This window comes from Cupressus sempervirens, chromosome 3 (genome assembly GCF_028749045.1).
Source record: "Cupressus sempervirens isolate cs-2001-9-10 chromosome 3, ASM2874904v1, whole genome shotgun sequence".
In the NCBI taxonomy this organism is placed as follows: Eukaryota; Viridiplantae; Streptophyta; class Pinopsida; order Cupressales; family Cupressaceae; genus Cupressus; species Cupressus sempervirens.
In genome coordinates this window covers 856,896,057-856,922,915 of record NC_143120.1, presented here as the reverse complement: position 1 = coordinate 856,922,915, position 26,859 = coordinate 856,896,057, and the positions used below count along the sequence as shown (strand labels likewise).

The 26,859-nt window shown below is 36.5% G+C and overlaps 1 protein-coding gene across 1 annotated transcript in view; it reads right to left on the bottom strand.

Annotated features, from left to right (window-relative positions):
- Positions 1-24,467, bottom strand: part of LOC149569483 (Small GTP-binding protein) — a 144,596-nt gene extending 120,129 nt beyond the window's left edge. Inside the window, exon 1 of the mRNA XM_089822181.1 lies at positions 23,944-24,467. Within this exon, the coding sequence (XP_089678307.1) occupies positions 23,944-24,222 (279 nt within the window). The 5' untranslated portion in view covers positions 24,223-24,467. The remainder of the gene's footprint in view (positions 1-23,943) is intronic.
- Between the last annotated feature and the right edge of the window lie 2,392 nt (positions 24,468-26,859).

The window sequence follows — 26,859 nt, the reverse complement described above, 5'->3', positions numbered from 1 at the left end:
TGGTTCCTGTTATGTTATTCTCTATCTGAGTTTTTCTCTGCTGAAGCTCTTTCCAAAATTTTCTGGGGTTGTTTTTACCAAGATTAATCAACTCTATTCTTCTCTTGTTCACATACACTTCTTTCTTCTTTTTAATCAGTTGATCATACTCCTTTCTACTTTCTCTGTTCATGTTCTTTTTCCAATTCCTTTTTGCCATTTTGCACTCCTCATCAAACCAAAGATTGGCCGGAAAAGTGTTCTTGGCTTCTTTGTGGCCCTAGATCTTTTACACTCCTCCAATGCTTTAATGATAGTAAGAACAAGATTATCCTTGTCCATGAAATGTCGTTTTTCAGACTCAAGATGGTTTCCCGGAACCCTAGACAGCCGCAAAAGAGAGTCTTGGAAAGTATCATGGTTTCCTTGTGTCATTAAAACTTTGCCAGTCGGAATCATCTTCCTCTTCTGTAAAGATTTTGGGACAATATGTTGATCTTTAAAGTGAGTGGCCACCCTTATCAAGATGGGGTTATGATCAAATTTTAACTCTATGGGGCAATCTTCTATCTCAAAGTTAATTATCTTTGCGACATAGTCTTGCGAGCATATAACATAATCAACAACACTTTGTCCATTGTATCTTTTGCATGTGATTCCACCTGATTTAGGCCACTTTTCCATACCATTGCATATAACCATGTTGTATAGGCAGAATAAGCCTAGTAATTCAACACCAAAATGATTAATCTTTCCCATGCTATCCTGTGAAGATCTTTCCCATTTTTGTGTCCCTTCTTCTTCAAGCCAAACTGGATCTCTGCTTTCATTGTAACTCTCCTTAAGATTGAGAGTTTGGTTGTTTGCTGTTCTAGCATTGAAATCCCCTATTATCATTATTTCCCCTAAAGAGCTAAAGGCTGCTATGTCTTTTTTGAGTGCAACAAACGGGTCTTCTCGATCCAATCTATGTTTTTTATATATTTTTGAGCCTTTTGGAGCGAAGTAACATATAGCCACCCTTGTAGAAATCTGATTCTCTGTTATTTTTATCCAAATATACTACTTGTTTACATCTTCTTTCTCTAAGTTTACAAATCTGCTCCAAGTTTCTTTTATTAGAACGGTGATGCCTCCATGCCCTTTACCATTATCTATCTTTTCATTCCACAGTGATACCTTCTTATACCCTTCAAAATCTGGAACCCTACATCCATCATGTTCATGAGTCTCGGTAAGCATAATGATGTCATTATCTTTAGCTATCGGCCCTAACCCAGGTCCTCTTCTCCAAGGATAACCTCTACAATTCCAACTAACTATAGTTAAATGTTCCTGGGTGGGCCCGAGTTCCTATTTATTTCATGTGATTTTGTCGCTGATTTGGGCTTTGCCATTTTGTAGCCACGCCCATTTGCCGTTTTCTCGTGCTGTTTTCACTTTTTCCCATTCCTTCCTCCTTTCTTCTTGCTGAGTTACGGTGAGGTCATCATCAAGATATATGTGTGTACCTCTAAGAAACTTCCTCTTGCTGAAAATGTTGTTTTTATCCCTTATATTCCTCATTGTCACTCTAACATGTCTGTCTTTGCCTCCTCTAATCCATTTTCCGATTCTTTGAGCTTGTATGGTTGTTCCATGCCAGTCTAATTGGTCTTTAAAGAAGTCTTTAACTAAATCCGTTGTTTTCTCCTATTCTCCATAGTCTCGTAGCCCTTTGACAACGATATTTGTTGCTTTCTCATTTCTTTCTTTTTCCTCTCTAATATGTCTCCGAACTTGTTTTTCAATGTTGTCAATAGGAGTGTTTGCTGGCCCCTTTACTATGTTAGCCCATTATCTAACTTCTTCGATCTGTTCTCTGAATTGATTCTCTTTTATTTCCATATTGGCAATGGCATCTTGTATATTTTTCATTTGCGGATTTTTCTTTGCTTCCTTAGCCTCTCCTTCTCCCGTGGTACTTGCTGCTGTCCTCTTTTCCCCTACTTCTTTCTTTAACAATATTAATTCATGCTCTCCTTTTTCCATATTAAATTGCAATTTTTGAATTTGTTCTCTAAGTGACTTGACCTCTGCTGCCAGCTTCCAGTTATCCTCAGTAACTCTTTTCATTGTGATACTTTCTATTTGGCTCCTCTCTTCAAGTGCCCACACCCTTTCCTTCATAGCTACTAAATCGTTCACAAAGATGTCTGGATACCACGTCATAGGTGTCCTTGTGGGGCTGTAATTATTTGGTAGCCCATCCTCCACTGTGTCTATCACCTGAGAATTATCCGGCTTCCCTTCACCGTTAATATCTCTGATATTATCAAACTGCTTAATTGTTTTAGAGATTTCAGTCGGCCTCAGACTTTGTTCTCCCTCCCTTGCGCTGCATGTAGAAGCAAAATACTTTGTAAATACAGAAGAAGAAAAAACATGTATAGTTGCTTCATTCAATCAGGTTGCAAGTGCATTAGGTAGTGCAACTTTGAACAAGGCATAGGTAGTTGTTCAATAAGTCAAATTGGTTGAGTGTTTCCCCTTTTATCTCTCCTCTTTTCCTATATAAAGGAGAGAGTTCATTGTATATTTTCATCTATCGATTTATGCAAGAACGCAATGCTTGGAAATCTTGTATTGCTAAAAACTTTGTGTTTCAAGGAGCTATTTTCATAATTGAATAAAAGAAGCAAGATTTTCAAATCTTTGTGTTGCAAATCTTGACATTGGATACTGTTTTCTTATGTTGCGTTGTTTAAACATTCTTGAGTTCATCTCATAGCTTCATTGTGTGACTCGTTTGAGTTTTCAGTTTGTCTTCTAAAAGACTTTGAACTTCAAGAGAGGAATTGCTACAGTTAATAGTGACTGCAAATTACTAAGGGCTAAAGACTTTGAGCTTTACTTTGAAGTATCTTTATTTTAAAGGCACTAGTAAAGAGACTTTTGTGCCTTCCTAAATTCTTGGTGAAATCAGAAATCCGAGCTAATCGCAGGAGACTTTGGGTTCATGTTGTTATTCCACCAAAGTATTATATTTAACTATTGCCTTAAGAGTTGCTCCTACGTCAACCACCGAGTCACTAGTATTATCATAGCAATAAGAGATTTTTGTAGGGTTTTAAGTTGTAGTTACTAGTGAATCATTCCTGAAAAAGAAGAATAGATTGAGAGAACCACCACTTCGTATAATTTCAGTTAAAATCCTATTGAAGCCAACTAAGGTAAGAAGGGAGCCTCCCCTATTGCTGAGAGGAAAGATTTACCTCATTACACCATTCCCTAAAGTCACAATTTTGTAAGTTGTAGTCTTAGGGACTTCCAAAAAATTTAGCCAGCAAGCCTATGTGATAAAGACAACCGAGAATGGGTAAGACAGGAGAGGTTTGAAAATACAGGTAATAGACCTCCAAGCAAGGGAAGCAACTCTACAGAAGAAATAACAATCAAGGGAAATATTCCAGTATGACTTGTAGGTGATTTCAAGCAAGAAAACTCAACAACTAAGGAAATAATGGCGATGATGAAGACCCAAAGAGGCCAAGTGATTTATCCAAAGTCTGTGAAGTCAAGTTGACAATGAGGAAGAAAAGGAGAAAGCCAAAAGAACGAGATTAATAATACAACTCAAGAAGAAGAAGACACTAATGAAAACATCCCCTTGCAAGAGCCTCCTAGCAAAAACGAACAACCAATTCAAATTGTCCTGTCACCAGTTGTTATGGCTTCTCCTCGTGATTTCTTGTCATCAGAAATACAAATGATGATTGACATTACACAAGTGGGTGATCAAATGCCAACTAAATCCAGCTTAGCAGTATTGGTGGATCAGCAGTGTATCACCATTCAATAACCACTACAAGCTACTTCATCTTCATGATTACAGAAAAGCTTATTGAAAATGAAGAGACTAATACAAGTGATTCCCCTAGCCTTGGACATAGTTGCCAATATGCTCTAGAAATCAGCAAAGGTGAAGGAAACAAAGATTATGTCTAGACTTGCAATTGAAACTACTTCCTATTGATGTTTTGGTAGCTTTAGAAGAATAAACCTGTAAGATCAAAGAGAAATATATATATATATATTTTTATTTTTATTTTTTTTTCATTATATTAATTATAGTTAAGAATAGATATGTCTCATGAAGGGACATGTCTCTTCTCGTGGTTTGTTCCTCATACAACTACAAGAAGACGCTGCCATTTGGAAAACACGTACCAAACATTATGGAAGTGCTATTACATTTGCAGCGATCCTCAGAACCTTAACATGGTATCAAAGCCTTGTTCCTTCTATAAACCATAACAGCTTGAAGGTAAAAAGGAGAAAAGAAAATAATCCATAACGAATCCTTTAAAAGGAGGAGCAACTGAAACATTGTCATCTGATGAGTAAGAGTGTGATTGGAGACATATTAGGGTTTCCAATGGATGGAAGGGAAGAAGCCATAGGTTGTGGTTGAGCAGCAAATTGGGGCTGCCAGTGCTCTGTTGTGGGATGACCACCCAAGGTCAAAGAAGCACAGGAAGGGAGTTTAAAATTATGTGTGTTCTCAACACTGGAAGACACGATGGGTTCAGTCAGTGTATGAATGGGTGCTGGGAATAGAGGAACCCTGGGAAAGAGGTTTGCATGCTCTACTGAAAAATGAGTAGAATGATGAGAGGCCCAGTGTGAGTCGGATCCAGGAGCCATACAAGGGGATATTGGACTGTAGTGAGGGGATGTTGATGGGTCTAATGCAAATGACAGGCCATCACAACCTCCTCTTACTTCCAGTTGAGCGGGCATATGTAGAGACGTGGTGACAATGTCTGTTATTATAGGTAACAAGGCAATAGCATGATGAATTACATTCTTACCTAAAACATGAATACTCATGGAAAAATATATCATAAACGGATTGTAAGGCAAAAGCATTCATGAATGCAACAAATACAACCTATCATAATGGGCTTCAAAATATATAGAGACGTCAACAATCTCTGTCAGCAGCACATGATACAATCAACGTAGGAGGACTTTCACTATTTGATGACTCACTTATTCTTGAGAGCCCATTTCCAAATAAGTCAGTAATAGATCTCAGGTTGAGAATATGGGGCTTATCAATAGTCAGGAAGAAACATAAAATTATAATAATCAATTATAAAGATTGGCATATGCACAATGTTTAATAATTATTATGCAAGGAAACATAAATTTGGAAAGGTGCAAACATAGAGTTACGTATTTTGGGAATAAAATACCACCCATTCAAAATATATCGGGAGATATTACACGCTATTTAGAGGGGAAGAGATTGATAACTACTAAAAGAGGATATCATTAATCTCATATATTCTGAGATCTGCTGTGAAGTGCAATCTGCGTATACATATACCACATTGAAGAAATCCTGCCTAAGTTCTCCAAGCCAGCTCATCACGTGCAGAAAATCGTACAAATAGAACCAAAGGTCAAAGGGGAGTAAATGATAAAGTCAAGGTACGTGTGGCATCTGATTAACCACAAGGGGAAGCATAGAAGGTAAACATCGAACACATCAAAGAAACCTACGTTATTACAGTCAAGGAAGGAAATGACACGTCAGACGAGACACCAAATATAAGCATTGCAATTATTACAGAGTATATGACTATGTCACATGTTTAAGTCATCCACAATTACCAAGATATCAACTCAAGATAATTGTTGTTCAAACAAAAGAACAAAGAAAATTGGACAGAGTAGTACTCGATATAAATAAAGGGGGACAAATTGTGATTGCTGAACAATTAGGCATGGGATGGGATGCCCCATGCAAGTTTGAGACCGCTATTAATTGATTAGCATGTGGATGAATAGAAAAGTGAAAATGGTTATAAGGAAGTAGAGGCTTTGGGCACCGACCAAATAAAGCGTGATGAGGACCATACGATGTTGATGTCCAAGATAAGTATTTATTTTTCTTGAGTATTATAATTATCTATTATTATAGTAATCTCTCTCTTATTTTTCAATATGTACTATAAGACATATTTGCCTTGATCTTTTCCTCTGAGAATGTTATTGCAGAAAAAGGGAAAATTGATATCAAACACAAAGACAATCTATCACTTCTTCAAAGGTAAAGGAGTTCAGAAGATTGATATTCAGAGGGAGTGTGACATACTCATCTAAAGGAGCGAATAGAGGATATGTTTCAGTTGATCTTGGAAGATCTATATCATATTAGATTGAAATGGAGCATGGCACTTCATCAAAGACAACTTTGGTTGAGGAGCTCAGATGATTGATTTTCAGAGGAGTTCAAAAGTCCTTGTTTGTAACTATATGACCTTAATGGGCCCATCCAATGTGTGCGTCATAAGGAAGTAAGGACTTCCAAATGATTATCACTTGTATTTGTAGAAGTTATTGAAAGGTGACAATCTTACAATAACTTAATTTTCTACTATGACGAATATCTTACGATGTCTATATAGATCATGATAGATTATACTTTGCATGATGGATGTTTATATGGTACGCATTATGAGAATGCGTGTGCACATACCTTACAACATTTTTTAGTACATAGTGAATGCAATGCAAATTGATGTTCTGGAGGCCATTACACGGAGTACTTGGTGAATATCATGCAACTTGATGTACATGAGACCATTACTCATAGTACTTGATGAATATCTTGCATCTCAACATTCTGAAGACCATTACTCAAAGAGTATTTGGTGAATATTACATATTGTTATTCTAGAGACCAATACTCAGATGTGATATCAAAATGGTGAATATCATATGTTGATATTCTGGAGACCATTGCCTTATTGAGTACATGGTGAATATCAAGTGTTGATATTCTGGAGACCATTACTCAGAGTTTTGGTGAATGTCATATGTTGATATTTTGAAGGCCACCACTCTTGTTATCATATGTGATATCAAAATGGTGGATATCTTTTGATCAAAGATATCTTTAAAATTTGTCATACCTAACAATGGTGTAATACGTGTCCTATGTTTATCCTCCCTAGCTAAGAGGGAGTGTTGATGTTTTGGTAGCTTTAGAAGGACAAACCTGTGAGATCAAAGAGAAATTTATATATATATAAAATTAAGTTTTCCATTATATTAATTATATTTAAGAATAGACATGTCTTAAGAAGGGACATGTCTCTTCTCTTGGTTTGTTAGGACACTGCCATTTGGAAAACACATACCAACATTATGGCAGTGCTATTACATTTGCAGCGATCCTCAAAACCTTAACACTTCTAGTAACCTTTGTGTTGAGATAGCGAGACCCGCTACAGAAAAGAACATTGAAGAAGCAAATGTAGAGGATTTTAGCGTAAGCAAAGTAGATCTCAGCCCTCCTACAGCTAAAGGAGATTTCCACAAATTTGAAGTATCTACAGCTCAAATGCTACAAAGGGCTACGAAAGAGAAACAGTCAAAGGAACAACTGAAAAGTCAAGTGCAAACCTTGGTAGCTTATATTACTTCCATAGTTGATTCTTCAGATACATCATTGGCAGTGGCTTCTACGTCAACTCTTACCAGCCCAAAAGGTATCCTTGAAAAGACCATGGTTGAAAATATGATCAAGCAAAAAGCAAAAAGGTCACAGCAAAATGATAGAATCATGGATTAATCAAGTGAGAAAAGATGCTTCAAATTTTATGATTGGAGCAAAAGAGCTCTATGAGAAGATCCTTATGCGGGAACAGGAAATGACAAACAAATTTGAAGCAACTAAGGAAAAAAGTTGCTTGGTAGTGGATAGTGGATGAGCTACACGGGATATCCAAAACTGTTGGGAATACTTTTAATCACTAAAAAGGTTCTTGGCAATCCAAGTGATAATCAATCAAACATGTAGAATAAGAGCATAGACTAGAAAGTTTGAATATTAACAAAGGGCTGACTGAATATGAAAAATCGATAGCACCATGTGAAAAGGCATGAATGAAGGTGCTAGAAGAAATTATCACCATCATTGCAGGTGGAGCAACAGTGACAGATCTCCAATACATTGATTGTCAGATCCTTTTAGATAAGTTCACAAGCAAGATTCATTCGGAGATCGAAAACAGGGTATCTGACATAGAGACTATGAAGAAACTCGGCATGGTTTCAGTCACTTTGGAAGATTGCAACATTTCAGCATATCAGCATGAGTTGGATGAAATACAGGATAAATAGTATACTGTAAAACTAAGGATGGACAATGTCTTCATACCCAGCTATAAACTGATGGCAGCAATTTGCAAGACATACAGTGTTTTCAAGAGCAGATGAGCTGGTCCATAGGGATAGAATTTCATGTATCTAAATTCGTGAATATCTTAGTGGCTTTGTATATTGTCTTCATTTTGATAATGTTTGGCTTTCATTCAAAACTTTAAACTTGCTACTTATTCTAGTTAATATTTGGGAGGTTAATTAACCTTTTTCTTTTAAACAAAACTTTGAGGTTAATTAACCTCATCTAAAATACATAAATGGGAGTTAGTTATCAACCTCAAAAGAGCTGGTTATTATACCTCAAAATCTATATAAGGATGTAAAGGCTTTGTAATAAGACGTTTTGGACACTTAATGAATTGGTGAGCAGCAATGATATAGCTTCACAAATTAATGCAAAGCAAGTTTGGAAACTAAATACAATCTTGCATTGTGTTAATGTTGTTTCTCTGTGTTCTTGGTATAAGGATATAGCGATGTCTACAGATTTTGATCCTATTCATAAGGACAAATTGTCAAGATGTTTGATTTGTGTTATGATTAACTGTATTTTGGTACCTTAAGAATGTATACATGATATTAGACCAGACTTACATCAGTGGTTACTTATGTGCATAGTCTGTAGTTTTCAGTGGTGAGATTCAATAAGTAAGCTCCTAAAGGTCCTGAAAAGTGTTTGTGCATTCATTATCAGAAGTTTTCCAATAAATCTTTACTTGTGTAGTAGGTTATAATCTGAAAAATCAAAATTAAATCTGATGAGGGAGCTGCCCGTCTACATGTAGAGGAAGGTCATATTCTTCGTGACCTATCCAACTGTTGAGGAATAGTTTGTCACTGATTCCATTGGGTTTAAAATACAGAGATTCTAAAGTGACAAATCTGTTTACCAACAGGTAGTCAAGTTTGTTAGGGTGGGCGAGAGCTGGACCAAGCCAGTCAAGGATATGGACTTGAAACCAAGTGATTTGTGATGAAATGACTTGGAATCATTAGAGATTTTTTCTTCTAGTTTCAATTTCACTTGAGGAAGTCAGGAAAGGTTATGGGAGGTAACACTATCAAAGGCGTGTTGAATTCTGAAATTTGGCCAAGTCCAGAATTTTTTTAAAACTCCCAAAATCTAAAATCTTTATTATAACTCCGATGAAGTTGAAACCTATCTCACCCATCCTAACAATATTTATATAAAATTTGAAGTAACAAGTTGGGAATTTCAACATGCAAAACAAGGTCAGAATTCCTTTAGGTCCAAAATTTCTACCCTTACAAAATCCTAGCTTTTTCAGAATTTCTGCCTCGCTTCAAGTGATGATTCAATCAAAGCTATCAACTCCAAGTTGATCACAAGGATGTAAAATTGTAAAAGGGGTAAATTGATTATGTCAGATGAGGAGAATAGGAGGTGGTGGAATTCCTCTCAACCAAGGAAAATTCCACCCAAGGCCAATTCCTCTACCTCTAAAACCTTCGCCCAAGTGAAAAATACATTTTTTTGGATGAAGCCAAGTGCTCAAGTTTTGAGGATAAAGAAACTGATGATCAAGGGAACAAAAAATGATGAAATTGTCAAAGCAAAAGGAAGAGTTTTAAAGCATGGCAATCATACTGAATGGTGGCTTAAATTGTCTCAGTCAAAAAATTCTGCCCCATAATCTGTCCTTTATCCCCAAAAAATTTGCCAAAGTAAAAACATAGTTTTCTTCATGAAGTCAAGTGGCCAAGTCATGGCGATTGAAAATTGGTGATCAGGAGGTGAAAATGGTAAAATGAAAAGGGATAATAATGAGTTTTTTAAGACAAAAAGAAGAATATTGAACAAGCAAAGACATGTGAAGGGGGCGGAACTCCTCTCAGCCAAGGAATTCCGCCCAAAATCATTCCTCTATCAACAAGACTTCCGCCCAACAAGGAACACAAATCTTAATAAGAATCAAATACCCAAGTAATGGAGATTAAAATTAAGGATCAAAGAGATGCAAATGATGAGAATCCAAGAGGTAAATGTGAAGGCAAAAGGAGAATGTGATCAAAACCAAGCATATAGAGATGGTGGAATTCCTCTCGTCCCAAGAGTTCCGCCCTAGAAAATTCCTCCAGACTCAAAAGATTTGCGCCTTCAACATGAAGTCTCCTAGTGAAATTGACCAAATCCAATGGTATAATAAAGTTGGTGGTAAGAATTGAAGATGAAATTTGGACAAAACTTGAAGGAGAGTTAGTTCTTTTCGACAAGAATGATCAGATCAGGTCAAATTTCCCTTAACCAAGAAATTCTTCCATGAACTCAAGGATGAAAAGGGATGCAAATAAAATCAAAACTCTTGCTAGCCTCCTTTAAAGCGACAAAATTGGCTAAGTCTCATGAGTTGATAGTGGAATGAAGCCTCTAAGAGGAGGCAGAATTTTTCAAGGGAGAGGAATTTTAATCCTCATACCCCAAAAATCTTTGCCATGGGCTGAGAACGAAGAAAAAAGAGACCAAACTTGCACAATTGGAGGAGATAGCAAGGTGATGTCTCTCTTTTTTCCCATTGCCAATGGCAATTCAAATGCATCAAGGATAATTTGAAACCAATTTAGGACTTGACAGAATTCCTCTCAACCAAGGGATTCCGCCCAATGTATTATGATAATAGATAGCTTCTATTATTGTCTATTATTATTCAATGTTTATCTATTGTAAATATTAGAATGTTTCGAATATTTGGTTAGTTCTTAGTTAGTTGTTAGTTAGAATAGAATGCTTCTACTTTTTACAATCATTTCCTAAGGAAACATCATTTATTCTTTTCTATATAATGATCTATTGATCACTATTAATAACAAGAAAGTATTTTACCAATTACTTTGAAATATGGTATCAGAGAAAATACATAGAAAAGTCCTTTTTTGAAAATTTTTGAATGAAACTTTTACTTGTTTTTTCTTTGAAAAACATTTTTTCTTTCAGTGCCCACTTTTTTCGACTGTGATTTATTTAGAACCTGTCTAGGGTTTTTTGTGTTAGGCATCAGTTGATGTCTAGTCATGGATTTGGTAGCTACGTTTTTCTATAGTCTGGTCGTGGGTTTTTTAAGACACAATTTTTTGTGACCTCTCTACAACCCGCTCAATTTATTCAATTCTATTCATGAGTCTTTTCTATAGCCCACGCAACCCACATTCTCTGTAAAACGACTGCATTATTTTTACAACTCGTGGTCGTTTTTTCTGCAAAAAATTGCGATCATTTTTACCCGTTTTATGGTCATTTTATGCCCTATGGGAGGCATCTAGAGTTTGTATAAACCCCTGTCTAAGATTTGAGACCAAAAACTAAATTTTTTTCCTACAAATTCGCCATTGTTTTGAAGCTTTTTTCAGCTCAGGTCATTTTTGTTCAAAACCCTATTTTTTTGTACCAGATCGAAAAAAATTTAGAAGTTCTTGTTGGATTATTCGAGAGCTCAACTGGGTTGTCATCCATTTTTCTAGGTGCCTTGATTTTCAAGACAGTGGATCCAAAATCCGACAACATATTCCTTCTATATTTTTTGAGCTCTCTTCTAGGTACCTCTTCATTTTTTGAGGCCCTCTATTGTTTTTGCCTTGAAGTATGTGCCTTCACAGATTTTTACACTTTTCACTAAAAAACGTGCCATGGCATCTCTAACAAATATTTTTCTCGAGGGAAATCGTAAATTCAATGGTCAAAATTATGGCACATGGAAGCAGTGAATGCTAACAATCTTCGAATATCAGAATACTGATCAAATTGTTTTTAGTGTTACACAGCATCCGACAACAGCTGATACTAATCAGGATACATGGGATTAGAATAATCAGGAAGCGGTGATGCTTCTCAAATTATCCATAGTTGATGATTAGCTCCCTCAGATTCCATTCGGCAAGACAGTTGCCGAGATATGGAAGCATCTCAAAAAACTTCATGAGACTTTAGACAAAAGCAAAGCCTTCTTTCTCAAGAACTTTGTTTTTGATTGTCGTGGATGAGCAGAAATCTTTCCAAGAAATCTCTAAATAAGATTCAAGATATCTGTGATTAGTTGCTCGCCATTGGATGTAAGTTGGAGGAAGAGGACATTGTGGTAAAAACCCTCAAAAGTTTACCTAAGTCCTACAAGCATTTTATTGAGACTCTCAACATCACTTCTACTGGTGTTGATCTAAAGTTCATAGACCTTTGCACACTTATGCTTCAACAAAATCAGTGGAAATAGCAGTTCCAACTCCACCTCCACTGGGCAAGCCTTTGCTGCTAAATCCTTTCAAAAGGATAAAGGCAAGTCTCATTCACAACAAAAGTCATCTACTTCAACATCAGAAGGCTCCAAGAAAAAAAAGTTCAATGCAACTACAGCCACAAGTATGGTCACATGAACGTTGAATGTTGAAAATGCTTAGCTACCCAAGCTAAGCAATATGGTTTGCAACCCAAAGCAAACAGTGCAGAGCACATTGAGCAGACAAAATCTGCCTTTTATGGCTTCATGGCTAAAAGACCTACAGATCATGTATAGTTGATTGCCTAGCACATTGATTTAGGTGTCTCTCATCATTTCACCCACCACAGAGACTAGTTCACCAACTACCAGCCTTTTTCAGATTCAGTTATTTTTGGAGGGGAAGAGTACACTATTCTTGGCAAAGGCAACATTCAGATTCAGTCTATTGGGAGCAATCACATTTTCCTAGATGTGTACTACATTCCAAGGATGGAACTCAATCTACTCTCAATCAGTTAGATGTTGCGACACTCTTCAAGATGAATATCACCTTCATTTCACATCAATGCACCATCACTAATAGGGATACTCTGTCCATTGTTACTCTTGGCCTTGAGGATCATGGTCTTTTCAGACTTGTTGATTATGGTGATTCTCAAGAACCTAGCTATGGTTACTTGGAGGTCTTTTGTCAACTCACTTTGGCATTAACGATGTGGGCACTCAAATGTGCATTATCTCTCTCAGCTTTCTTGGGAAGAGCTTGTCCTTGATTTGCTAGAGATTCAGACTCAACTTGGAGTTTGTGATACATGTTAGGCTATGAAGCAAAATCGCACACATTCTCCTATTCGCGATTAAAGGTGTGCTTCTCAGGTATTCCAGCTTGTTCATGTCAATATCCTATGGCTACTCCTTTTGTTCTCGGGTGCAGGTAGTTTATGTTGTTTCTTGCTGATTTCAAAAGAAAGATGTGGGTATATTTTCTTAAAAAGAAATCAGATGTGTTTACTGTATTTCAGAAATTTAAAGATCTACTTGAAAAAGAATCTAGGAAATCTATTATTGCTCTTAGGACAAATAATGGGGGGTAATTTTGTTCTACTAAATTCTCTAGCTTATGTGATATTCATGGCATCAAGCACCAATTAACCACACCCCACACACCACAACAAAACAATGTAGTTGAACATCGGAACAGAACAATCACCGAGATGGCTAGATCCATGCTCAAACACAGACATGTTCCGAAGAAGTTTTGGGCAGAAGCAATTAACGCTGCAATCTATCTTTTGGATCGGTCACCCACTGTGGTGGTCCAAGGTAAAACTCCAAAAGAGGCCTGGTCAAATTGCAAACCCAAAATCAATCACCCGAAGGTTTTTGGCTCTCTTGCCTATGTCTGGAACCCTGATGCATCACGCACCAAGTTGGATGCCAAGAGTCAAAAGCTCGTGCTTGCTGGATACAGTAGTCTTCGCAAAGCCTATCACCTGATCAACACTGAGACATCTCATCTCCTGTATTGTCATGATGTAGTCCTTGATGAAGAGAGAGGACCATTCATGCCTGATTATCCTATTCTTGATCCAACAGATCAACCTATGGAGGCTCATGATTTGGGAGTTCGGCTTCCATTAGGCCCACCTCTTGGGAGGGCTCCAGCAACTCCTGCAGCTCCAGTACTACCAGTGATTCATGTACAGACACCTCCAACTTCTTTTGCAAGATCACCTAGATTTGTAGATGCTTCACCTGAGTTTGATCCAGATTCTTTTGATGGGGAACCTGATCATAGAGCATCTCCTGATACTAATGTTGGTTCTTCTCCTCTCCAGCCTAAGTGGTGAGCTAAGACACTTGTTGATCTTCAAGATGATGAGCTCATTGATGGGAGAACTACTCGAAAAAAGAGCAAACCTACAAAGTCAATTAATTTTTCTCTTATGGCCAACATTCACAATGTGTTTGAACCTCAGACATACTACGAGGCTAAAGGAATTCCAAAGTGGAAACACGTGATGAAATCAAAATGCCAAAGCCTGCTAAAGAATCACACTAGGGTCGTTTCTGATCTTCCACCAAGGAAGAAACCTATCGGCTACAAATGGGTTTACAAAATAAAATACAGGTCTGGTGGTACTTTGGATAAGTACAAAGCTTGATTAGTTGCAAAGGACTTTTCTCAATGTCAGGGCATTGATTATGAGGAGACCTTTGCTCCTACAACAAAGCTAAGCACTATCAAATTAGTCCTAGCCATGGCAGCTCAATTTCATTGGAAGGTCCATCAAAGGGCGTCAAAAGTGCTTTCCTGAAAGGTGACCTACAAGAAGAGGTCTATATGACGCACCCTCCTAGTTTCAAGGTTGTTGGTAAAGAATATTAAGTTCTCAGCTTAGTGAAAGCTGTCTATGGCTTGAAGCAGGCCCCTAGGGCATGGTACATGAAAACTAATAAGTACCTCACTAATCAAGGCTTCTAGAGGAGTTCTTCGGACTCAAATTTGTACATTGAGACTACTGGTAGTGACATCATCCTTGTGGCCATTTATATGGATGATTTGATCATCACTAGCAGTTTAGCATCTTTCATTTAGGGAATCATATAGAGTTTATGCCAATCTTTTGATATGACTAATCTCGGCCTAATGCATATTGCCTTGGTGTTGAGGTTTGGCAGCAGTCTTCTGGTATATTCATTTCTTAGTCCAAATATGTCAAAGCACTGTTAGACAAATCTCATATGCAAGATTGCAAATCCACATCTACACCCATGGAGAAAGGTTTGAAGTTATCAACCAAGTGTGACTCTCCTACAGTTGATGATACTACATACAAGCAACTAGTAGGCAACCTCATCTACCTCTCTACTACTAGACTTGATATCAGCTTCGAAGTGAGCCACATCTCACATTTTATGACAGCTCCTAAGGCTGGTCATTGGATGGCAGCAAAGCATGTGCTTTGTTATGTGAAGGGCATTACAAATTATGGACTTCTTTACTCTCAGAGTTCTAATCCTAAACTCAGTGGGTTCACAGGTTCAAATTGGACAGGTTTTGTTGACAATAAAAGTCAACTTTTGGATATGTGTTCAATTTGGGATCTCATGTCATCGCATGGACCAATAAGAAGCAGCAACCAGTTTCTCTCTCATCTACAAAGGGATAGTTAAGGCAAGTTGTGAAGCTGTTTGGCTTCATCGGATGTTGGGGGATATGCAAATGTCACCAGCAGGACTGACCACTTTGTTTGTTGATAGCAAAGGCGTTATCAAGATAGAATGGAATCCAGTCTTCCATGAACAAACCAAGCATATAGATGTTCACTGTCACTACATATGACAACTAGATGAAGACAAGACAATAGACTTGTTGTATGTTCCTATAGCAGATCGGACTACAAACATTCTCACCAAGCCTCTTGGGCCAGATAAGTTTGTCAAATTCAAAAGACCACTTGGTGTCGTGAATAGATTAACCATTAAGAGAGGGTATTACAATAATAGATAGCTTCTATTATTGTCTATTATTATTTAATGGTTATCTATTTGTAATCTATTGTAAATATTAGAATGTTTCTAATATTTAGTAAGTTGTTAGTTAACTGTTAGCTAGAACAGAATGTTTCTATTCTTTACGATCGTTTCCTAAGAAATCATTGTTTATTCTTTTGTATATAATGATCTATTGATAACTATTATTAACAAGCAAGTATTTTACCAATTACTTTGTAATACAATGTTTGTCCTCTACCTTCAAAATCAACACCATGGAGAAATTGGACAAAGCTTGAGATTTTAATCTCAATCATTCAAAAGGAAAATAATGACATTTGCAATCAATGAAGGATCAATTCAAACAAGGAAAATTGATCCACGACATTTGGCAAAGAGCTGAAGCAAATGAACAAATTATATGCCTAAAAAAGAACAAAATTTATTTAATTACGTCAAGGATCAAGGTCGGCCAGTATGATAAAAATAAGGATTGTTTTAAATGAATTAGCTGGCCTAAAAAGGCCACGTTGGCAGAAGGAATAGACATGCCCTTTCAAGTTCTAAGTTGTCTATATAAAGGAGGCAATGGCAGTTCATGTCACATCATTCCCAAAAAAGAAGTACTCTACTTAAGGACAGCGATTTCTTCTCTTTAAAGCAAAAAAATGCTCATCCAAAGAACCAAAATATTTCCTTATAGGCAGCAAAAATAATGAGGGAAGAGACTGTAAAAGAGGCACCAAATTACCTCTGCTCAAAGCAGTGATTTTCTCCTAAATTTGCCGTGAATCATCAACATAAGGGGAGCAAACTCCTGAATTGTCTACATTCCCAACCAATTTTCAAGTTCAAGGAAACAAATTGTCATGTGAAATCAATAATTTCGTCAACTTGAGACATCTAAAGCAGTGATTCTGAACTTTAAGGCAGATTTATCTTCAAAAACTCGGAGATAAAGAGGGTAAAGAAGAGTAAAGTAAAGATTTTAAGTAAATCCATAACAAGTGCAAGATTAAGATTATTTTCTCAATAAAATCAAAATAAGAATTGCAAGAAGTAAGAGAAATCGAATCTTGAGCTTAAGAAAATCCATTTAGACTCCTTGTTTGATGTTGATGCAATTTCATGAAAGCTTTCAGATTTCCTTCATTTCATGAGCTTAATGCATTTTTTTCTTCTGTTTTTGCAAGATGAAAAAGGAGAAACTAGGACAGCAACGATATAATGGCAAGGCCAAGCAAGGAGAGAACAAAGGATGGAGGCAAAGTTAAGCTCAAAATTTCAAAAGAGGGGGAGGTTCAAAATCAAATCATCAAAATGCAAATTCAAGATCAAGATCAAGATGGAATTCAAGAAGAAAGAACAAGTTTGCAAGCCCATATATATATAACACGTATATATAACTTCAGTTTTGTCTCATAAGTTTATCCAAGTGAACCTACCAAACATTAACACTCCCTCTTAACTAAGGAGGATAAACACAAGGCAGATATTACACCATTGGTAATATTAGGAATGGCAAATTTTAAGGATATCTTTGATCAGAAGATATCCACCATTTTGATATCATGAGTATTCGCGTTCAAAATATATAATATTCACCAAATACTCTGAATAACAACCTGCAAAATATCAACACATGAAATTCACCATTTTGAAATTACATGAGTATTAGCCTCCAGAATATCAACATATGATATTCACCAAATACTTTGAGTAATGGCCTGTAGAATATCAACATATGATATTCACCATATACTCAATAAGATTTGATATTATGAGTATTGGCCTCCAGAATATGATATTCAGTAAATACTCTTTGAGTAATGAAGTCCAGAATGTCGAGATGCAAGATATTCACCATGTGAGCAATGGCCTCATGAACATCAAGTTGCATGATATTCACCAAGTACTCTGTGTAATGGCCTCCAAAACATCAATTTTCATAACATTCACCATGTACTCAAAAATGTTTATAAGGTATGTGCAGACACATTCTCATAATGTGTACCATATAAACATCCACTATGCAAAGTATAATCTATCATGATCTAAATAGACATCGTAAGATATCCATCATAAAAGAAAAGTAAGTTATTGTAAGATTGTCACCTTTCAATAACTTCTGCAAATATAAGTAATGATTGTTTGGAAGTCGTCACTTCCTCATGATATACACAGGGGTAGGCCTATTAAATAATGCAGTCCCACACATGATACCAAAAGTTTACATGAAGTCAAAACTCCCTCTCATTCTGATATGATCAAAATCTTCAAAGTTCAATTGGAACAGATCCTCTATATGTTCCTCCAGAAGGATGTGTCAAACTCCCTCTAAACATCAATCTTCTAAGCTTCTCATCCAAAGTTGCCTCTAATGCAGTGTCAAACTCCCTCTAAATTTGATATTAGTCATCATTTTCCTCATGTGCCTCCTTAATCAATGGTAGTTTGTGGTGGATTTGCCTTTTCACATCCCGAACTATATGATAGCATTGTTTTGTTTTCAAATTCCTCTTTCTTCAACAATAGGGCTCTGTTTCTAAGAGCATTAAACACATGCTCCTACACTATACAAGAAACCTTATCCCAGTCACAACTGTTGAAGAAAGAGAAGATGTCCAAGTGTATATTCCGCACAATTTGGTAGATAGATAGATAGATGAAATTTTAACGTCCACGAGGCTAAGCATAGCCTATGGGACAGTCTTCCCACTAATAAACCAACTTAAGTAATTTGGTTCTTTTTCTGTGCAAGTTGATGATGAGCCCACTTAATTGTTCAACGTTCTACTTGCTGAATAAGTCATGCCAAGAGTTGTTAGATATAATATCCGCAAATTTGACCCTGTTGCCCCTATATGCATAGCATTCTAAATAAAGTGTTGTTCGGTTTCCACCTTCCCAGAATTGCAAAACGTGCAAACTATCTCTTCCCAAGGCTTTTTTGGCCTCTTCCACCACCCAATCTCACATCTGAGCTGATTAGAGTTGGTTCTAAGTTGAGCAATAAGAGTTTTAGCTCTCCAAGAAATGTTAGCCTCTATGTATATAGCAATATGCCTCTTGGAGCTGATTGTATGTAGGGTTGAACTCGTTGATGTAATAAGTCTTTTTCCTTTCGAGCCCCTTTCCCCAATTACTCTTATAGAATTTTTCCATAACAAAGGTCTTAATTTCTTTATTGTCGGTGGGACACATATTGAAAAGAATATTCCATTTCTTCATTCACTTGATATTTTATTGCATCCATGTCTTTTTGCATTTGCACAAAATACCATCAAAGACCACTTTAGGCCACCTACTCGCACACATTTTTTCAATTCTTTTAAGATAGCTAATGAGGTGAACCATAGCAAGAGCCTTGATAGGGGCAGCTCCCACTTCACTAAGCATGATATCATATGAGACATTGTTTTTGATCTAGAACTTGCTTGTGATCCAACGTTTTTGGATCCCCTCAATTTGTTTCCGTTAAGGCTGAAGTGTTGCTGGCCCATATTTCACATCCATAGAGAACTACCAGTAACACAAGAAGCCCAAACAAAGTTTTGATTAGTTTTCCAATCCCAAAACTCCGCATTGCAACACTTGTTTTGGAGCACATAAAGAGCCTTCCACCCTCCTAAAACTCTTTTCTTTCTACAACCTTCCCAGTTTAGACTCTTGTTGAAGTCAATCCCAAGGTATTTATAATCCACAACTTCCTAAAGAACATTGCCCTCAAAATAGAACTTATGTTGATGTTGTTTTCTGCTTTTAGAAAAAATCATGATTTTGCTCTTACTTATATTGACTTGCATCCCTATCATTTTGCAAAAGCACTCAAGTGAGAGTAGATGTTCTTGCAGTCCACAGGCAGATTGGGCAACGAAAATAAGATCATTCGCATACAGAAGCAGCCTAATTAGAAATTCACCTAACTGAATACCCTCCCCATTTTGCATGTCTAACCATTCTTCAAGTTTGTTGATATATATGCCAAACAAGGTAGGAGAAAGAGGACAGGCTTGTTTAACCCCTATGTCACTCCTAAAACATTATGAAATGTCATCTAAAGTTCTGATTTTGAATTTCACCTCCTCATACATCCTATGGACAGCAGCTCTGCGATTCGTAGGGATCCCCAATTCTTCCATCCTGAGCCAAAGCTTATCTCTAGGCACAATGTCAAAAGCTTTTTCAAAGTCAACAAAGCGACAAAAAACCTCATCATTTCTCTCCCACGCTTTTTCGATAATGTGCCTCAAGGTGATACAAAGGTCAACAATCGAGTGTTTTGGCCTAAAACCAGCTTGACCTTTTGCACGCTTATGATGAACATAGTTTATAATAGTGAACAAAAGTACATTACATAAGTTGGTGGGCCCATTACCAAGCTCTCACCTCTGTCCATGGTTTATAAAACTTGGTTCATGGATCAAACCAATTAATGAGTTGCTCACTTATTTTAATTTATTTTGTCCATTTGTTCGCCCATCCTTGGTGTGCCCAATGAGAAATCTCAATCACCATTTAATATAATTCATCTCCTTTTGTTTTGGGAGACTCCTTTATTCAATTGACTTAGGTCACCAACTATCATTGAGGGTCCTTTTACACATTGATGTGTCTTTTTATTGGTGACACGACCTACATTCTCCTTCTATTAATCAATATTTCTATTGTTTGATATAATTTTCCATCAAATTATTTGTCCTTTTTCATATGTTTCTTGGTTTTCATTCATTCGATAACAGCTTGATGACCCTTTACCCTTCGTTCATATCCTATTAACGATAGTCTTTTCAATAATGAGTCTCATCATCACTTATGATTCGGCACCTCATCTTATTTATGTCCAATGTGGATGTAACATAGTCCACCTAACCCTATTCCATTGACACTTGTCTTTTGTGAGAACTACTTTCCTTAGGACACGAGGGTATGCTGACCAGATTTCCCAATGTCAAAATATAATAATATTAATACTCCTGCCCATTGTATTATTTATCGTTCCTTCTTATTCACTAATATCGGTATGGCAATGGCGAATTCTCTCTTTCCATTTATTAGTATGAACATATTGACATAGACATTTGACAATCTGGAATCTGGATGAAGCAAGCATGCAATTCTTTTGATTGAAATCCAATGACATGCAAAACTCAATGCAACTATCTAATAGTACTGATGAAACACAACAACATTGTAATGGGTGACTACATTGCCAGTGTGGGGGTCAAAGGAGAGTTTGTTTGCGATGACATACCCTCGAGCCAACTAAATTCCCATTTCCTCCCACAGTTGGAATCTCTCTAATCTTATCAAACACAGTGTTGTGGACCACCACGGCCAGTGTGCTTCCATTAAACTCCCCACTCTAAAAAGACGTATGTGACTACCATTAGCAGTTGAAGATCCTCTTGACTAGCCAAGGCGTACAGACCCTGAGCTCTGCCCAACAATGTAGAGGTGGGTTGAGGGACTTCCATCAAATGGTCATCAATCACAACTACTGATCTGAAGTGCATGCGTGAAGTATTTGTTGATGGAGCTCAAGCTACCTCCACGATCACCATGTTCTTTACTGAAATTCTCTCGTGGAGATAGAAATGCAGCTTGCTTATTTTTACCTTTCCTACTTCCAACTTTGAAACAGCCATCTCATTTATGAACAAAAAGTGATTGGTACTGCAAATGCCACAGAATGTCGATGCAGCTCCATCATCTCAGAACGTTATTATGTGATTCTGTAAATTACAAACATTAAATCTGCATACCACCCTCGTATATATATAGATCAGTATATTATTATTATCTTTGACATTAATCTATATCTTGTATGATTGTCGTGGTTCCATCACAAGGACCTCACAACCTCCACATTAATATATACAGCAATCTGAAACAATAGCTATGTCTTTTCCTTCTAATCTGGCTCTAATACCATGTTGTTTATAACAGATTGCTGCGAATGTAATAGCATTGCCATAATGTTTTTTGTATGTGTGTTCCAAGTGCAGCAATCTCTCTTTATATTGTGGATCAGATATGGATAGACATGTCTATTCATTAATATTTAATTAATATAATAGTTTATTAGTTAACTACCAACTGAAGCTACCAAACATTAACAATCACAATGGAAGACTTGGCAATGATTAGTATCAAGAGATATTTTCTCATCACAAACAAATGATCAAATCTACAAGATAAGGATGTTGAGGTGGCGTCCACTTGTCTTCTACCAAACAGAAAATTTGAGTTACACATGCTCAAGCACATTCAATCATATTATGCCATGTGTACAATTTTCTCATTGGCTTTCAAGAGCATTGTAATTTTCTTATTGGCCCACAGAGTGGTGCCTTCATGTAATTGGATGATAGGGTGGCAACCCTAATTAGGGTTTGCAATGGATAAGTCTTGTCCCTTGATCTTAAATTGATCTTCGCCCTTTCATTGTAATTGAGCTACTATAAAAGGCCAGGGCCTTCTCATTTGTAAGGGTTAGATAGTTAGTAGCAGAAGTAGAGCAGGAGCGAAGACTTGATGAAATTGTTGCCATAATGTTATCAAAGTAATTAATGATTCATTGTCAATCTTTATGGTGGATAACTTAATATTTCTTTGAAAGACTGCATGGTTTCTTTAATTCCTCACTTACATTAAATTGCACTTCATGTTAAGTAGAAGTAGAAATAGATAAATGGAAGATACTATTGAATGGTGTGATTCATGGTGAAGCTAGTGTCCATACCTTTTGGTACTTGTTGATTGTAAGTAACAGTGCAAGGTTAGTCTGGGTCTAAACTGCAAGAGTTGGAGATGTTCATTTAGACTGCACCTTCATAGGGTATTTGGATAAATATTGACTATGTGAAAATCATTCCTACATCTTTAGAAGCTACCACCTCCTATGCCTAGTTGATACGGCAAAGCAAGGATTGGTTAGAGATTCACGCAATCATCTACATTATCCTACATTCTTCGAGTTAAATGGATTTTATGCCCTTTCCTTTGCAAGTTATTTGGTTGGGACTGATTGAAGAAATTAAAGTCAATTTGATATCCACTGACTGAATAGTGTAAGGCCCTTTGTGATAACCAGCATCTCACATCATTATAACTGAGTAAAAGTCCACGATTAAGAAGGAACCTTGAGGTTGTCACATTTGATCACACAATTTATTTACCTTGTTTAATATGTGAGCATCCTTATTCCAGAAAAAGCATGAGATTTGGTGTTTCATCTTGAAATACTAAGAATCAATTTTGTTGTTGTAGAAGAACAAAACTCACATCAACAAGACTCATCTTGCAACAAGTTAGGAAAAAATAATTGAATGTATAAATTTTATAAATTATTTATGTATTTATCAAAATAGGCTTAACCGCCCATTTCTACTATTAGCGAGCAACTTACATAACAATTAGTTAGAATTAGAAATAATTGATACTATGCCTAGCCTAGGCCCATGGGATGTCGATTGTACTTCAAAGAGTTATTAATTTATTTATAATAGGAGCTCTAATCAGTAACGTATTCCACAAACATCTTGTCAGTGGATTATGTAATGTCAATAGTTAAAAATCTCAAATGCAGCTCTGATCTTAAGGCTTCAATTTCCGGCCATTGATTGCGGAAGTCTTAAGTCTCTTAGTTTTTTTCACATTGGCGGATGTCTTTTGCGTTGCTCTTTTTCAAACACGGTCACAACAATTTGAGGTAATGTTCAAAGACCAAATCGTATTTGTGCTCTACGGCCAAAATGTATCGGCCTTATAGGCACTATTTAACATATGTCGCAGTCAGTTTCTGCGCTTCTTGTGTTCATTTCTAATAAGGCATTGCTATGAATTAACTAGTCATACTTTCTGAGACCCATTTATCCAGTTTACTCACTTGTGTACATAAATATGGTATGTTTCTAGCTGTTGTCTGTTTGGATTTTGATTAGAACAAATAGGGTTTTGTACAGGTAAAAATTCCTGTTAGGGGTTTAACGTTTTAGGGTTTAGAAAAGCGTACCTGTAATTTGTCCAGATACTGTGGCTGGCCATGGCCTTTCTTAATTGTTCCGGTGAGCTCCAACAGACGGTCTGCCAGCGTAGATTTACCGTGGTCGACATGAGCAATGATTGAGAAATTTCTGATGAGCTCGGGCGTGTATTGGCTTAGATCAATCGTATTGTGTGAGTACGAGCAGAGGAAGCGGCTGTGCAATAATGAAGAGTGAACGATATTGTGTGTTTTGGAGCGAGCGTGAAGGATTTGTTCGGCCTGTCTGACAAGCCTCCACACTCCCATTATATGTACGTCTTTAAAGGTGTAATTTATCCATGGCGCTATTCACAAATCTGAGGAAACACTTCGAATTCAGAAGGAAACAAGTAAGTTGTTCAGGAAGCCACTTCAGCATTTACGCGCTGGTGTAAGCGATTTTTTGTTTTTTCCAATACAACTGGTTTTTACGAATAAGATGTGGCCAAGTTAGAAGAATTGGGAGAGGGACTTGACTATGAATAAATGATTTTAATGAAGTTCAAGAGATTAAAAGAGTCAAGGGATAAAAAGAAAAGTATATAGTTCTAAACAATTTTCATATGTCTTTATTTTTGGTCTTGTTTAATGAATCTTAATTATAGAATTACTTGTTTTGTTGATCTTATGTTTTTCAACTAAATTGTGCATATTCTCAATTTTTAAGATGATTTCATACTGAACTTAAATATGTTGTTTTCTTCATTCTTTCCAACAATTCTCTATGAACTGCCCTTCTTTCCTTTGTAATTTGCATTTTTTCAATATAAAAAAAGAAAAACTTCAATGTCTTCATAAGTTGTGTATTTGTGAAAAAGTATCACTCGGTTTCAATTGAGCTTGTATTTCTCCTCTCAAGCCTCTTTGAGCTTATTACATCTACTTGTCTTGCACCTTTAAGATGATGTGATCATGTCCTCAATTGTGACATGAATAGCCTTGCTTTTTTTTTAATAACATCCCCTAAAGACATTTTTTCCCCATGCTCCCCAATTGGGTTGAGCCTTTAATATAGTAAGCCTTTATTCGACCAATGTTATTAACCTATGTGGCACTTATTGACACTTCTCTATGAAAAACTTGTGTATGCTCGTATTTGTATTAGGACACTCATGAAGCTTAATGTTATATTTATTCAACCACTTTTTATTTTGTTTCATCCATGTTAATGTGATAGAACTAATTCTCTATGTTGATGATCTCTTTTTTGTAATTAAAATAGCTTATAAATTGAGGAACACTCAAAGACACTTCAAACTTTTTCTCACAGGGCTAGGATGCAAATGAACACTAGCAAAACTAAAGTCATGGTCTTTTATTTGAAAAGGAACAAGAAGCAACAAAATATTTTACTTTTTGAAAGCAATCCTTTAGATATAGTGAATGAAAAAAAAATCTTAAGATCAATTTCACAAAAAACTTAATTGGTAAACATGCAAAGAAAAAAGATTCAACATTAAAAAGTGTTATATTCCTTACAAAAAAGATGTATGAATACAAAGCTATGGACTTGAAAAAATAAGTTAACACATTTTAGTTTGTTGGTCACCCCTATGATCTTTTACAGATGTGAGATTTGAGGTAGCTATGTGTCAAATCATAAATAGAGGCACGTAGAAAGAATCCAAAATTAACTAATCATCAGCAACCTCAAAATTGAAATTGTTATGCCTTGGATAAGATCTTGTTGGTAGAAGCATCCATCTTCCCTTTAAAGGCCTTGGCAATGGTCCATTTGTTAAGGTACCTAAAGAAAAGTCAACATATTGAAAAATATCATTGCCCTAAATTGATCATGGAGGAAAGATTGGATAAGAAGAAAAAATGCATGGATGAAGCAAAATGATAAATACATGGAAATATGTCCAGGAATATACAGAGGGTTCCACTATGTCCTTATCAAGACAGGGCACGCAAAAGCTAATAAGTAGAAGGTCACTCATTACCTTGATGGATTAAGACAAAGCATTCAAGAGGAGCTAAGCTTGGATAGAGTGACCAACATTGAAGAGGCATACATGTTTATCTTTAGAGTTAAGAAGAAGCTAACCAAGAGCTTGGTGGAAATAAAGAAGGGCAAGGCCAAGGAGGAAGGGGAGGTGGTAGGTCTTTGGGAAGCATAAATGAGAACCAGAAGAAAAATAAAGATGTGGGCACCATCTAAAACCAAATAAATGAGGGTTTCAATTGACTCCTGTAATCCAAATTATGGAGACCAATGAGGAAGGGCGAAAGGAATAGGACAAGATCCAAGAAGAGGAAGCTTTTTTGGAACATGTTTTCACCATGGAGAAGAAGGCCATCGAACTTATGAATGATCTCAATGTCAAAGAAGGGTAGATAGGAGAGTTAAAGGCTAGACAAGAGTTGCATGTGTGGATGAAGATGCCAAGTCATCACATTTGGAAGATGTTGAAAGAGGAGAAGTATGTTAAGCATGAATAATTGATGTAGTTGTATAAGGAGTTTGTCAGTATGTCAAAGATATGACTGAGTGCTAATGTGTTGCATTCATGATAGTGTTTGTCATTGATGTCAACATATTAGTTTTTTGGATAGTTCAACCAAAGTTGCAGAGGAAGATTCTTTTGGTGAGGTTCATGGTCAGTGAGTTATGTTATGTGCACTTGAAGGTGTATATGAGCAATGTTAGTATGCTAATGGAAACCAAATTTAAATAAAGCTTCTACAAACTAAACAAAATTCATAAACTTCAAGATAGACTAAGATGAGCTCTCAATTGAGAATATGAGCCATTAATGGGCTCTTTTAATGAGAAGCTCTCTTGTTGAGTAGCTTTGTCTAAATAGATAAGATGTATGCTCAAGCTTTATGCTTCAAAAAGAGCTTCAAATGGAGTTGGAATTTGGGTGTGAGTATATGGTTTTGATGTAAAATGGCTTC